At 45.2% G+C, this 16,291-nt stretch overlaps 1 protein-coding gene across 5 annotated transcripts in view; it reads right to left on the reverse strand.

Moving 5' to 3' along the window:
- ATF6 (activating transcription factor 6) overlaps positions 1 to 16,291 on the reverse strand; it is a 148,955-nt gene that overhangs the window by 110,037 nt on the left and 22,627 nt on the right. For all 5 annotated transcript variants that reach the window (XM_036425427.2, XM_036425426.2, XM_036425428.2 and 2 more), the window contains exons 6-7: positions 15,416 to 15,601; positions 7,073 to 7,164 (exon numbers count right to left, since the gene is read on the reverse strand). In XM_036425427.2, the coding sequence (XP_036281320.1) occupies positions 7,073 to 7,164; positions 15,416 to 15,601 (278 nt within the window). The remainder of the gene's footprint in view (positions 1 to 7,072; positions 7,165 to 15,415; positions 15,602 to 16,291) is intronic.

A 16,291-nucleotide genomic window follows, 5' to 3' on the forward strand; every position in this document is an offset into this window, starting at 1 on the left:
CGCTCCCCGATGGCGGGTGGTGGTCAGCGCTGCTTGGCAATACTGTGTTTTCACTGAAGGCGTCACATTGTTTGTTAGACATAATACCATGACTGCACACTTACTGAACTGCAGGGTAGCAAACACTGTTTGGACTTGAACTCCCGATTTCTCCAAGGTCTGCCTGTACATCAACCCAGTAGATTCACAGAATAAATGTTTTCTCATTTCCCAGTCGATCCTAACTGCTAGGGGAATGGGCAAAATCGTTGGATTCTTGCCCTAACTCCTCTGTCTGTAAATACCAGCTCCCGTGGCGAGTAGCTGCTGCTCTATCAGGGGCTAAGGCGGGCGCTCCACAGACCAACTGTGACTCAATCCAGGCTCTGCCACACCACCGTGACCTCAGAGCCTGAATACAGCGTGGGCACGGTCACACTCCCCTTCTAGTCCTGGGAGAAACTGTTCCTATAAAGTCCACAGACTAATACTAGATGCATAGTAAGAGTTTGATCAATAGCTTACCAAAACCAACACACAAAACCACCACCTTTACCAACAGATGGCACCAACACACAGCCAACCTGCATCATTCTAGAGCACAAGTGTCAATAATAACCACCATGATCATGAACAGTAGTGTGTATATCTTCCCTTCTATTTGTCTTCTTTTCCTGTTCGTTTTCCATTTATCTCTCATTTTTAAATTCACACAAAAATTGGGAAAGAAAAATGATGGCAAGTGAGCTCTTCCTGAGAAGCTGGAGAAAGGACACAGCCGCAGCAGCTCGCGGAAGCCATGGCCAGTGACCCGCCGGCAGTGGACACGGTGCCATGTGTGTTCAGGACACACAGACACAAGGAGGCTAAGCGACAGCACGCAGCGCTCACTGACATTTGCGGTGACGCACCTGAAATAATGTCAAATGGGAAATGAAATAACTAAACAGCTCAAACCTGGAGACAAAAAAAGGCACTGATGGCTCAGCATCGAGAAGCTTAAGCAATGTGTGACAAATGCATGTACACTTCACACCCTCACAGCCTCCTCCCCGTCTCAGGCTTGGGGGCCACTTACCGGGAGGTGGGCATCCCTCGCTGCCATGCCCGCAGCTTCCCCGGGGACCCAGCTGCAGACACGGGCCTGAGCATGGCGCTGGGACGCCCTTCAGCAAACCAGACCGGCCCATTGGTGTGAACTGATTTGTGGTCTTAATATCAAAGGATCTAACGTGCACTTGTTTTCTCATCCGGCCTAGTTTCCACTGACTCTCTCACCAGACAGAAGGCAGCAGAAGTGCCCACACTATCTCCTTTCGTCTCTGAGTATGACACTGATCTTTCAAGGCAAAGAAGGAAGTTAGCCAAGGATGGAGGGTCTTCATTCAACAGCCTTTCCTTCTGTCCCAGCAATTCGAGTCTGGGGAAAGGCACCCGAGCTCCAGGTGACAAAGGCATGGACTGTCCCGATGAGCCCGCTGCACACCCGTGACAAAGCCAGGGTCACTCACACGAAGGCGGACCACAGGAATTCACCGGGCTCTGCACTGGGTAGACTCTAAGCCACATTTTAAAACAAAGGAGGAGATCCACGGAGGCTACAGGGAAAGGGAAGCGACTGCCGCGGTCTGTCTGAGAGCGGGATGACGCACACTCGGACGTGCTGCCTTCATGCTGTCTGCATGTCGCTTGATAATATGCATGGTACTGGTGGCCTTGAATATGAATTAGATTTAATTTAAATTTCTGGCTTAACAAGTAGAGTTGATGGCTTGAATTCTGACATTTAAGTTATGACAGTGACTTAATCCACAGCCAGTAGTGACATCATACAGCAAAATGTGTTCAGCAAACGAAAAGAAAAAGAACTGAGCTGGATTTGGGGACAGACTCATCAGGATAGGAACTAGAATTCTTCCTGTGACACAAGGACAATAGACGAACGCACAAGACACGGAACAGAGACCGTCTCCACCCAGTTCCAGACAATCGCACTCAGCACCACCTCCTGCGTGGCCACCTCTCCTGACATCGTCTCCTAGGAAAACAGAGTGTGACCTCCTTCCCCGTCCCAGTCCGATGTCTCAAACCACAAAGCCTCTGATCTGGTGAGGGGGCCACACACCCCACCCCCAGAACAAGCGAGGAGAAGGCTCAGCCAACCCCAGCCTCTCTCCACAGCCTTAAGACCAGCATGTTTCAACCCTCCGGGATGCCACTGTGTGGTCTGCAGGAGGATGATGACTGCAGGGCCGGAAAGCAGGGTGGAGACACCTAGCGCAAGGCCCGCCCAGGCCGCCCCGGCGAGGAAGTCCCTCGCTCAGGCCATGCTGGGCTCCTGTTCTGTCCCAAACGAAGGTCAGGCACTTCCTCAGTTATACAGACAAACCTACAGAGTGTCTATCTAGCGATCTAGTAAACTTCTCCTACAGTTTATCTTCTAATTCACTGCGAAAGTGCTCTACCAACTCCCCGAGGGGCCAATGTATAGAAAGAACGGAAGTCCACGCTCCGTAGCAGTGCAGAGCTGGACACACTGCGGGGCCACCTGAGGAAAACAGCGTCTTCAAAACAAGGACGTGGGCCCATGCCATCAGATCCCATGGGTCGGTGGGGCTCAGAGAGCGATCGTCAGGGTCCGTGGTGATTATAATGTACAGCCACGGATGGAAACCAAAAATGCCTCCCCAACAGTTGGGGGAAATAAAACATCCAACTTTTGTGATAAAAGGTCTAGCCCCTACCATTACTCAACCATTAACACAGCTCAGCACACAAGCTGACAATAAGCAACTTATCACCGGTGTATGCAGACCTGTGCCTCCAGCCAGCTCCCCATCATCCCGTTTCATAGAGAGGAAGTACTTCCAGCACAATTTGTTCTTGGTCAAACTTTATATTGCTAATAGAACCTTTTGGAAGTTCTGTTTTCCATCAGCATTAACCTATTTTCCCTTCCTCTTCCCTTACATCCCTTTCTTTTATTAAATTAATTCAACTTCCTTCTACAAAGAAATAGTTTACAGGCATCTCAAATTATTGCTGCTCCTTCCCCCACCAGCCTGGACATCTCAGCAAACCTAACATTGACATTAGTCCTCAGGGTCTGGGGCACAAGTTAAACTTGCCTAATGCCAAAATGGTCAAACAAAGACATCAGCAAGTCTTTAAACACGGCCCTAAGGAGGCAGGGCCCCCTACATGACATGTTTGGCTTGGTTTGTTTTGGGGGGTCACATCAGTAGTGTAAACTCAGGCTCACACCTGCCCGAGTTAGGCTTCTGGTAACGAATTCCTGGGGGAGACCTGCTTTATTCCACCCTACTCAACGCCGCTCCCAGATGGGTTCTGAGGGCTCTCCACCTTGTTGGGTGCTCCAGCTATCGGGGGCAAGAGGGGAAAGGCCCAGCTGTGACTTCCTACCTTGTTGGTTCGAGAGCTTTCTTTCCTGTCGCCGGACTCTAGGCCAAAGGGTCAGGAAACCCCTGAAAGATGAGCACGGCCTGCAGTGCAAGCTCACCGTCGGGCTCACGTGGCCTTCCTGCTCTGGCCTCCAAGCAGCCCTTCCCCGTCTCCCACACAGGCACAAGCTCTGACCCGCCCCGGCCCGGGCCTCCTGGTGGGCTGCGTTGCAGGGCTGCTCTGCACATCGAGCCACCATGTTGCCAAAAACAGAGTCCTCGGGCTTCTTACAGAGAGGGAGAAGGAAAACTCTTCCTGGTTTCCAGAGAAGGTGGTTTTTCAGGTTAGTTTTTAAGGGAGACCTGGATTACATTTCAGTTTCTTCAAGGGTAAAACAGGATCAATACTCACAGAATCCACCCCAATGAGTTCCACATGAGAAGAGGGTTGTGCGCATTTGAGTCCCAGTTTCTCAGGCCACCCAGAGTGCGCGATCCTGGAACCCTGTGCCAAATCCAGCTCGATGCCCCCTTCACCACCGCACAGCAATAAGCCAGAAAGCATTACCCCTGGAGCCTGGCTACTCCTCTCCTTCCTCTGCATGACTCCTCAGAACCCAGACTGTTTACACTAGTCGGTGTTGCTGCACATGACCCCGACAAAACTCACTCCCTTCAGATGTAAGATGCATGTACATTTCATCACCAAATGCCTCAGCAAGTGTGGCCTAGGGCACACCCATATTTAACAAACTTGGGGTTACAGGTTTTCTCACTTGGACCCACACCAATAAAGCACACACATTCAATCTGCACTGAGCGTCTGAAACATGAGCTTTACATGGTGATGCGATCTGGTGAGAGTTGATGTTCCTGCATGTCAAATGCTTTGGAAATCTCTGATTCAATTCTCTTTGTCTGACTAGACTTAGTTGTGGACCTGAGGAAAGTTCAGTGAGTACGCATAACCTGTGTTTTAAAACCCTACAGTTTCTGCGCCAATCAAACAAAAGAACACTTGCCTACAAAAGGCCACAGATGTGGGAGGCATTCAGTCAGTATCTTCCAAGTGGCACAAACCGGGTTCCACGGGGCTCCTGCCCCCTGGCCGACCCCGCCCAGGGGAGCCTCAGTGGAAAGGCCGCCAGCGTGGTCCACCGCTGAGGAGACCGTGAGCAGGGCCATCCCCACATTAGGCTCAGGGGCGCGTTTCAGTGCGAGTCATTGCTGTTGTTCTGGGGGCTTCCACACCGCACTGCGGTGTGACTTTTCTCGGGAAGGAGCAGGCCCTGGCTGTGTGAAGTCAGGCCAGTTCCCTCCTGTTTCCTTCTTGGGCTTGGAGGTGCTCCAGCCTGTTAGTGCTCTGATATGTCTTCATTCCTTCCAGCACCTCTCACGGTTGCTTTTCTTTGATCTAAGCCTTTAACATGCTTTAGATCTGAACGTTTCCTACTATCTCCACACGAACACTGCCTCCGGTCTCCTGGGGCTGCTCCTCAGGAGGCAAGTGTTTAAACTCACCCCACTCTTTTTCTTTTAAATTTACCTTTATTGCTGAAAGTTTTACAAATATCCTGTTTCTTTCCCAACTGAACTCTCCACGCCACACCAGGCCTTCACCACACTACACTGGTCCCACTCTTACTTCCCCTCTGCGCTATCCCTCTAGAGCAGTGGTTCTCAACCTTCCTAATGCTGCAACCCATTAATACAGCTCCTCATGTTGTGGTGACCACAACCATAAAATTGTTTTCGTTGCTACTTCATAACTGTAATTTTGCTACTGTAAATGAATCATAAATATCTGTGTTTTAGGCTCTACAGCAGCAGTTCTCAACCTGTGGGTCTCGAACCACAAGTTGAGAACCGCTAGCAAAGTCGCCTAAGACCATTGGAAAACAGACATTTACATTAGGATTCATAACAGTAACAAAATTACAGTTATGAAATAGCAACAAAAATAATTTTATGGTTGGGGTAACCATAACATGAGGAGCTGTATTAAAGGGTCTCGGCATTAGAAAGGTGGAGAACCACGGCTCTAAGTTTCCTACCCAAACCTCACTGACAAGAGTGGAGCCAGCTTCTCCTTCCATAAGGGACCAGGATGCCTGCTCGCGACAAGGAGACCCAGCCCCTCCCCCACTGTGCACCTCTGCAGCCAGGGTCATCACTTCACTCAATGATCATGTTCTTGCCTTTTCTTTCAAATCTCTATTGACTCACAAGGGCTTCCCACACCCCTTCTTCTGCAGCAAAGCCATGGTCTGCTGGTTCACTGGAGGCTGCTGATGGAGCCTCTGTGAGGCCCCTGTCAGAGTCACTGTCACTCCTGGGCTCCTTCACAGTAAGCCCATATCTCCCGTGACATCTAGCAGTTCCTCATACTCCAGCTATTCCTGCACCGCCACCCCTGGCTCCCTGCTCAGCACCTGGCAGACAGTGACGCTCCCGAAGGCCCGCTGTGTATCTGAGTCCATAAGGGAGTGAGCACCCATGTAGCCAAGGTGAGAAGGCCAGTGGGCTGTGGAGGGGAGAAAGGCAGAGCAGGTGGCATCGGAGGTGGCGGCCCAGGACACAGCACAGAGAGCCTCGGGGGTGAGTACTCGGACAGTGGGGACAGAAATGTGCTCTCTGCTCAGTTCAGTCCTTTCCAGATGCCACCCAAGAGCTCCTTCCAGCACACATGCTGACTGCACCAGCCTATCCTGTCCACGCAACCTGAACCCACCTGCACCTCCAGCCGGATTTCCCTCCTGCATGCTCCCACGTGCATGAGACAGTGAATTTGTCACTGTTTCTGAGAGTGTAAGACCACTTCATCATGGTGCCTTTAACGAGCTTGATGTGCCTTTCCCACGCGAGGCTCCTGGCAAACTGCTGCCATGCCACAAGACTCAGCTTCCTCTATGGGGTTTCCCTTGTCACTGCCATTCAACCAAGTGTCCAGGCACCTGGTCATCACACCAACCTGCACACACCCTGCACGTTTCTCCTCCTAGGCGTCATGGGCCTCGGAAAGCCTGGCCCTGCCTGACCTCTCCTTGACCCCTACATTCAGGTGCTGACGGTGTGTCGACGTGCCACAGCAGGTGGAATCTGAGAAGATGACCTCTGGGGTCACTCTGACCTCCATCTTCTGACTCCAACCTAAAAGCAGTGCTTCTCACGTGTGCTGAGCTGAAATTCTGTGCCGTTAACTGGGATACTCACAAATGCTCAGATTCTTGACCACCGTTCTCAGCTGCAGAACTGGAAACAGAGCCACCAGTCTCACTGCTGACTTTCTCACTGGGCAGTGGGCCAGCCTGGTGCCTTGTCAGCACTGATGCCGGAGCACAGCACGGAGGCAAGTGAGGTCCTTACTATGACCCCACCTGCGGGCAGGGAGCAGAGGCTGGGAGACACTCAGCTGCATGCCTCAGACAACAAAGTCACGGGTCAACCAAGCTTCCTGATTTCATTTTCCTGCTTCCTCAGCAATCTGTTTGGTGACTTATGCTTCCTTCATGAGAAACCATGAACTTTATCCAGACCTTGGCAAAGAAAAGGAGGAGGAACCAACCTTTCCTCTCCCTTGTCTCTGAGAATAAAACAAATCCATCTTTCTTTAGCTTATGACTGGGGCTAAAATAGTAAACAAGAATTTAAATGTTTGGTGTTGATATCAAAGCACACATCTACACACTCACCTGATGGGTCCATAGTTCAGGAAGACAAACGCCAACAGCACCAGCACACAGATGGCTCTTCGCTTCGGACTAGGGACCTTAAGCCTTTGGTTCTAGGGAAATGACCATATGATGTACAATTAGACTACAGCTCAGCCTTACAAAGAACAATGTCTAAGAGAAGAACTTTCTTCCTCACGTTACAGGAACGCTTCAACAATAAAACAAAACCTGCTGCCACTGGGAAGGAGGCTACAAGATTGTGTGTGAGAGAACGAAGGAGAGTGCGTGGACATGCGGGGGTTGTCTATTTGTGAGGGAGGGACTGTTGGGGACTGCCAGACCGAGCTCCCCTGACAAGGCAGCCCCTACTGCTGCTGAAATCTCTCCCAGAGCGGCTGGCTCTGCCACAGAGACCATGCTGAAGGGGAGACTGGCTGTGATCGGAAGCCTAGTCTCACCTTCAACCGGGAAGAACTAGGATACTTGCCGGGACACTACCACCACAGCACCCAGGGACCAGCTGCAATGCCACAAACACCGGATCTCAAGCAGCGCGAATACACAGACTCGGACAAGCTTTGCACCTTCTCACGAACGGTCAGATTTCACCCAGAGAAAGGTGAGGTCTGCCATCCAGGCTAAAGGAAGAAAAGCACAGTGGGATCTAAAGTTTCTAAGAAAGTCAACACCCCACAAAATCCGTGGCTATTGGAGTCAGAGTAGCCTGCAAATGGTGGAAGGGGGTCTAAAGGGCTGCTGGCAGAAGGGAACTCAAAAATCAGCCCATAGCTGGGCTGAGCACAGAAAGGCAGCCCGAAGTTCTATCAGTACACCAGTCACAGTGCCAAGGGAAAAAGACGTGTGCAGAGACATGAGCAGACGTGGGCAGTGCTGGGAGAAAAGTAGCAAGTCCCCATGCTTACTCTGGCTTTTTTTCTCTTTAAATCCTTGCTTTTGATTACTAAGATCCAGTACACAGGATCTCCCAATTAAAAACACTCTCAGAGACTCAGGGGAAAGTTGTTTTTGTGGAACCTGGGGATCAGAGCTAGGAGAAATAACCAGAAAACCAGCTCTGGGGCAGCCCATTCCCCCAAACCAGTATAAAGTGCGGCAGGGAAAACAAAAACTAAATATTGACTAGAGAGGACTTAGAACCCCAAAGGTCAACCCAGAAACACTGCCAACCAGAATTGAATCACAAATTGACTCTTGTGTAAACACAAATAAAGGCAGGCTGAGAAACAAAATACCACCTGCTTGAAAACAGGATTGTGGCTTATGACACAGAGGAGCAGTGGAACGCAGGGAACTTCAATACTGTCCTGATTACCTGACAGAAAACAGGCATGCCTAACAGAAGAGTAGAGGAAGTGAATAACATCCACCACCTCACATTTTTATTTTTTATCTTTTACTTAAGAAACTAAATTTTCTCTTGATATTACTTTTTAATTATCATATTTTTATTTTTAATTAGTATTATTACTACTATTATTTTACCTTTTTTAAAGTTCCATTTTATTTTTTCTTTATTTTATTTTATTTTATCCTGCTCTAGATTTTTCTATACATTCTTTTTACACCTATTAAAAATTCATCCTACTTATATATCTAATTTCCACTCCCCTGATCCAAGTCCATACAAATCTCTCTTCTCTTTCTTCACTATCCAATTTTTTTCTCTCTTCCTTTTTCTTTTTCCTTTTTTCTTGTTTTAGGTTTTTTGTTTTATTTTGTTTTGTTTTGCCCTTCTTTCTCTCTGTCCTATTGTTATTATTTATTTGACTGTTGATTAGTTTGTTTTTTTGTGTGCTTGTTTTTGTTTTGTTTTTTTGCTTGTGTTTCCTCTCCTCGCTTGTTATTATTGTTTGTAGTTTGCATTCATCTCTGGGTGTTTGTTGTTTGTATTTCTTTGGATTAGTTGTTGTTCAATTGGAGTTTCCTCACTGCAGGCGCATCAGGGCTCACTGTGCCCCCTTTTCAGACAACCAATTAATGGTTCCCCCTCCACCCCTTTTTTTATTCTCTTTCTTTTCTCTCTTACTTTTTTTTTTGCACTCTTTTTTTTTAATCCCCTAATTCTCTTTTCTCTAGTGGCCACCTTTATTTGGTGTGATTAGTATCATGAACACATTTGTGTTCAGTGCCTTGTGCATTGTGCCTTGTTGTGTTGTATTTTGTGCCTTTAAGTCAATGCAGGAGAGAGAGAGCTACATAACCTGGAGAGGAGTGATCATGAGGAAACAAAGAAACATCCCACATATGAAAGAAAAGCAGGCATCACCAGAAAAGGAAGTAAACGAAATGGAGGCAAGCAACCTGTCAGAGAAAGAATTCAGAGAAACGGTCATTAAATGGATGAAAAGAATGGAAGACAAATTCAACAATATATGTAAGAACCAAGAAGAAATGAAGAAAAACCAAGAAGAAATGAAAAATGATATTGCTGCAATAAAAAACTCAATAGAAAGCATCAACAGTAGACTAGAAGAAGCAGAGGACTGCATCAGGGAGCTAGAAGACAAGGTAGAAAAAAATACCCAAACACAGCAGCATCTAGGAAAAAAACTTAAAAAATAGGAGGAGAGCCTAAGGGAATTTTGGGACAACATGAAACGAAACAACATCCACATTAATACGGGTGCCAGAAGGAGAAGACTGAACAAGGAATAGAAAATGTGTTTGAAGAAATAATGACAGAAAACTTCCCTGATATAGGGAAGAAAAAATTCACACAAGTTCAAGAAGCTCACAGATTCCCAAACAAAATGAACCCCAAAAGACCAATGCCAAGGCACATTATAATTAAATTTGTAAACACCAACGACAAAGTAAGAATCTTAAAAGCAGCCAGGGAGAAACAAAAAATTATCTACAAAGGATCCCACATCAGACTAGCAACTTATTTCTCAACAGAAACACATCAAGCCAGAAGGGAATAAAATTAAATATACAAAGTCATGCAAAAAAAGGTCTGAATCTGAAAATACTGTACCTATCAAGGCTATCAATCAAAATTGAAGTGAAATCAGGAGCTTCACAGACAAAAAAGGACTAAGGCAGTTTATTACACCTCCATATCAGCAATGCAAGAAATGCTAGAGGATCTGCTATAAAAGGAGAAATAGGAAGCGAAGAAGGAACACAGGCATAAAGAATAAAAATGGTGACAAACAAGTACCTATCAATAATAACTTTAAATGTAAATGCATTAAATGCTCCAATCAAAAGACACAGGGTAGACGAAACCGGTTTGGCTCAGTGGATAGAGCGTCAGCCTGCGGACTGAAAGGTCCCAGGTTCGATTCCGGTCAACGGCATATACCTTGGTTGCGGGCACATCCCCAGTAGGGGGTATGCAAGAGGCGGCTGATCGATGAATCTTTCTCATCAATGTTTCTAACTCTCTATCCCTCTCTCTTCCTCTCTGTAAAAAATCAATAAAATATATTTTAAAAAGAAAAAAAAGACACAGAGTAACGGATTGTATAGGAGAGCACGACCCCATATATCTGCTGTCTACAAGAAACCCACCTCAGGAAAAAAAGATGCACACAGACTGATGGTGAAGGGATGAAAAAAGGTTTTTCAGATGAATGGAAATGAAAAAAAAAAACTGGGGTAGCAATACTTACGCCTGAAAAATTAGACCTCAAAGTGAAGGACATTACAAGAGATAAGGAAGGCCACTTCACAATACTAAAGGGAGCAATCCAACAAGAAGATGTAACTCTGGTAAACATATATGCACCCAATACAGGAGCACTCAAATACATAAAAACAACTCCTAGAGGATATCAAGGGAGAGATTGACAACAATACAGTCATAGTAGGGGACTTTAATACCCCACTAACACCACTAGACAAATCCTCTAAACAAAAATTAGCAAAGAAACATCAATCCTCACTAATCAAACGAAATTAATTTACATCTTCAGAATATTTCAACCCAAAGGCACAGAATATACATTCTTCTCAAGTGCACACGAGACATTTCAAAGATAGACCATATATTGGGACACAGGCAAAGTCTCTTCAAATTCAAGAAGATAGAAATCATATCAAGCATCTTCTCAGATCACAGTGACATAAAACTAGAAATCAGTACAATAAAAACAATCCAAAAAAATATCAAACACATGGAGACTAAACAGCATGCTATTAAACAATGATTGGGTTACCAAAGAGATCAAAGAAGAAATAAAAAGCTTCATGGCAACAAATGACAATGAAAACACAACAATCTAAAATCTATGGGACACAGTGGAAGCAGTCTTGAGAGGGAAGTTCATAGCTCTACAGGCCTACCTCAAAAAACAAGAAACAATGGTAATAAATTATTTAACCCTACAACTCAAAGAGTTAAAAAGAGAGCATCAAGAAAAGTCCAGTGTAAGCAGAAGGAAAGAAATAATAAAGATCAGAGTGGAGATAAATGACATAGACACAAAAAAATAGAAAAGATCAACAAAACAAAGAGCTGGTTCTTTGAAAGGATAAACAAGATTGATCACCAAGAAGCAAAGAGAGAGGACCCAAATAAACAAAATCAGAAATGAAAGAGGTGAAGTAACAACTGATCCCACAGAAATACAAATGATTATGAAAAAATACTATGAATAACTCTATTCCAACAAAATGGACAACCAAGTGAAATGGACATATTCTTAGAAAAATACAAGCTCCCAAAACTCAACCAAAAACCTGAAGAGGCCGATAACTATACCAAAGAAATTAAAACAGCAATCAAAAATCTTCCAACAGCCTTAGCCAGCTTGGCTCAGTGGGATAGAGCGTCAGCCTGCAGGGTATGCAGGAGGCAGCCAATCAATGATTCTCTCATCATAGCTGTTTCTATCTCTCTCTCTCCTCCCTTCCTCCCTGAAATCAATAAAGAAATATATATTTTTTAATCTTCCAACAAACAAAAGCCCTGGTCTGGATGGCTTTACAGAGGAGTTATACCAAGCATTCAAAGAACTAAAACCTGTCCTGACTATTCAAAAAATTCAAGAGGAAGGCACATTCCAACCTCTTTCTATGAAGCCAGCATTACCCTAATCCCAAAACCAGATAAAGAAACCACACACACACACACACACACACACAAGAACTACAGGCCTATCCTTGAACATAGGTGCTAAAATTCTCAACAAAATTCTAGCAAATCAGATTCAGCAATAAATTAGAAAGATCATACACCATGACCAAGTGGGATTTATTTCATGGATGCAAGCATGGTACAATATACGCAAATCAATAAATATGATACATCACATAAACAAACTGAGACAAAAATCACATAATCACATCAATTAATGCAAAAAAAAAAGCACTTGACAAAATCCAACACCCTTTCTTGATAAAAACTCTCAGCCAAGTGGGAATATAGGGATCATACCTCAATATAATAAAAGCCCTTTACGACAAACCTACAGCCAACATCATACTCAATGGGCAAACACTAAACTCATTTCCCCTAAGAACAAGACAAGGATGCCCACCTTCACCACTCCTGTTCGATATAATGCTGGAAGTACTAGCCATTTCAAACAGACAAGAAGAAATAAAAGGCATCCAAATTGGAAAAGAAGTAAAACTGTCCTTATTCACAGATGACATGATACTATACATAGAAAACGCCAAGACTCCATCAGAAAACTACTAGACCTAATAAATGAATTTGGCAATGTAGCAGGATACAAAATTAATGCTCAGAAATCTATAGCCTTTTTATATGCCAATAATTAACTCACATAAAAAGAAATGAAAAAATATAATCCTACATACCATTGCACACAAAAAAAAATTTAAGATAGCTAGGAATAAACTTTAAGGACGTAAAAGACTGTACTCAGAAAACTACAGGATATTGAAAAAAGATGGAGGAAGACATAAACAAATGGAATAACATACCATCTTCATGGATTGGTAGAAACAACATCATTAAAATGTCCATACTATCTAAAGCAATCTATAGATTCAATGCAATACTTATTAAAATATCAATGGCATATTTCAAAGACCTAGAACGGACTCTCCAAAAATTCATCTGGAATAAAAATTTTAAAAAAGACCCCAAATACCTACAGCAATTCTGAGAAAGAAGAACAAAGTTGAAGGGATCGAAATACAAGATATCAAGCTATATTACCAAGCCACAGTTCTCAAAATTGCCTGATAATGGCACAAGAACAAATATATTGATCAATGGAACAGAACAGAGGACCCATAAATGGATCCAAGCCATTATGCTCAATTAGTATTTGACAAAGGAGGCAAGAGCAGACAATGGAGTCAAAACAGTCTCTTTAATAAATGGTGCTGGGAAATTTGGTCCTATGCATGCAAAAAAATGAAACTATATCACCAATTTACACCATACACAAAAACAAACTCAAAATGGTTAAAGGACTTGAATGTAAGATGGGAAACCATAAAAATCCTACAAGACTCCATAGGCAGCAAAATTGCAGACATATGTCGTAGCAACATCTTTACACACACAGATCTTAGCACAAGAGAGACTAAGGAGAAAAATAAACAAATGGACTACATCAAAATAAAAAGCTTCTGCACAGCAAAAGAAACCATCAACAAAACAAGAAAGCCCACTGCATGGGAGAACATATTTGCCAATGTTATCTCCGATAGGGTTTAATCTCCAACATTTACAGGGAACTCCTACAACTTAACAAAAGGAAGGTAAACAATCCAATCAAAAACTGGACAAAAGACCTAAATAAACCTTTCAAAAGAGGACATTCAGATAGCCAAGAGACATGAAAACATGCTCAAAGTCAATAATCATTAGAGATATGCAAATCAAAACGACAATGCGGTACCATCTCACACCTGTCAGAATGGCTATCATCAACAAATCAACAAACGACAGGTGCTGGCGAGGATGAGGATGTGGAGAAAAAGGAACCCTCGTGCACTGCTGGTGGGAATGTAGACTGGTGCAGCCACTGTGGAGAACAGTATGGTGTTTCCTCAAAAAATTACAAATGGAACTCCCATTTGACCCAGTAATGCCACTTCTAGGAATATATCCCAAGAAACTAGAAACACCAATCAGAAAGGATATATGCACACCTATGTCCATAGCAGCACAATTCACCATAGCTAAGATTTGGAAACAGCCTAATGCCCGTCAGAAGATGCCTGGATTAGAAAACTATGGTACATCTACACAATGGAATACTACACTGCTGTAAAGAAAAAGAAAAAAGAAAAAAAAGGAATTCTTACATTTTGCAGCAACCTGGATGGAACTGGAGGGCATTATGCTAAGTGAAATAAGCCAGTCAGTGAAAGAAAAATACCACATGATCTCACTCATTTATCATATAAATAATAAAGAATATTATTACCTGGTGAACAAATAGATACAGAAGCAGAGAAGCATCGAAAAGACTGTCAAATTACAATAAGAAGGCTGGGGATGGTTAGTGGGGGGAGGTAAGAGATCAACCAAAGGACTTGTACGCTTGCATATAAGCATAACCTATGGACGCAAGACACTGGGGGGATAGGGAGATGGGGATGTGCCAGGGGGGTAGAGAAGGCCAGGGGAAGGTCAATGAGGAAAGAAAGGAGACATATGTACTACTATTTGTAATGCTTTAAACAATAAAATAAAATTTAAGAAAAAAACAATAGCCGAAACTGGTTTGGCTCAGCGGTAGAGCAGTCGGTCCTTGGACTGAAAGGTCCCAGGTTCGATTCTGGTCAGGGGCATGTACATTGGTTGCGGGCACATCCCCAGTAGGGGGTGTGCAAGAGGCAGCTGGTCGATGTTTCTCTCTCATTGATGTGTCTAGCTCTCTATCTCTCCCTTCCTCTCTGTAAAAAATCAATAAAATATACTTAAAAAAATAAATAAATAAAACTCAAAGGAAAGCAAACTTTTCAGACAAGAGCAGAACCTCCTCGCCCCTCCCATGAGGAGTCAGCCAGTTTGCATCCTCCTGAGGCTCCTGCCGTCTGTCCCTGTCCCCGCAGCACCATTCAGTCATGCGATGGGCTGTTCCCAGGCAGCAGGCAGCCGGGCAGGAGAGAATCCCGCAGAGGCAGAGGCGTGTTTGGTTGGGACAGCCCCACGGGGCCCTGGAGCACCAGGCCTCAAGACAGACCTGAGATCTGCCCGCCTGGCCCAGCGCGGTGCATGGTCAGATGCCATGGGGAAAGAAGCCTCAGGAAGCGGGGAAGGTGACACCCTCCTGCAGGCGCGTCAGGGCTCACTGTGCCCCCTTCCTAAGACTGTTTACAACGTAATCAGAAACGTAGCACTCCCTCCTGGCCTGTCAGGAAGAATGGGCACTGACCCCGAGCCCGCTCCCCGCCGGCCCTCACCTCGGACACCACTTGGTCCAGCTGCCGCTTCAGCGTGCCGTTCTCCTTCCTCAGCTTCTCGTTCTCGGACAGGGCCGCCTGCAGCCGCGCCTCCAGCCCCAGCATGTACTCCTTCTTCTTCTTGCGGGACTGGCAGGCCGACTCCCGGTTCTTGATCATCCGCTGCTGCCTCCTCAGCACAGCCATCTAGCAGGAGTGAAGACGAATCGAACATCTGAGTCCAGAATCCAATCAGATCAGATTTTCATAATTAATTTTAAACAATTGTTCAAAACGTGTTACTGGTTGTTTCAAATAGGTTTTTGTTTGGTTGGTTGGTTGGTTGGTTTTTTAAAATATATTTTATTGATTTTTTACAGAAAGGAAGGGAGAGAGATAGAGAGTCAGAAACGTCAATGAGAGAGAAACATCGACCAGCCGCCTCCTGCACACCCCTCACCAGGGATGTGCCCACAACCAACGTACATGCCCTTGACCGGAATCGAACCCGGAACCTTTCAGTCCGCAGACCGACGCTCTACCACTGAGCCAAACCGGTTTCGGCTTAAATAGGTTTTTAAAAACATTACTCAAATTGAGGTCCAATGATTCAGTAAGGCTTCTCAAACCTAAATGAAAGGTAACTTCCTCTCCTGTCTTCTAGGCTCCTTCCCGCCCTTCCAACTCCCCCTGGAGACTCCCGAAAGAACAGCCGCAAACCGTCAGACTGCCTCTGGGACCCAAGTCACTGGCTATTTTTCAGAACCACCTCAGCCGCTCATAAGGCCACTCGACTGTGGAGCCACCACCGCTTCAGCTCCTGTGCGCACACCACATCCCTCTCATTTTCCATGGGGGTCATGAGCCTCCAGGCATACAGGGAGAAGCAAGCGTTAG

This window comes from Pipistrellus kuhlii, unplaced genomic scaffold, assembly GCF_014108245.1.
Source record: "Pipistrellus kuhlii isolate mPipKuh1 unplaced genomic scaffold, mPipKuh1.p scaffold_m20_p_80, whole genome shotgun sequence".
NCBI lineage: Eukaryota > Metazoa > Chordata > Mammalia > Chiroptera > Vespertilionidae > Pipistrellus > Pipistrellus kuhlii.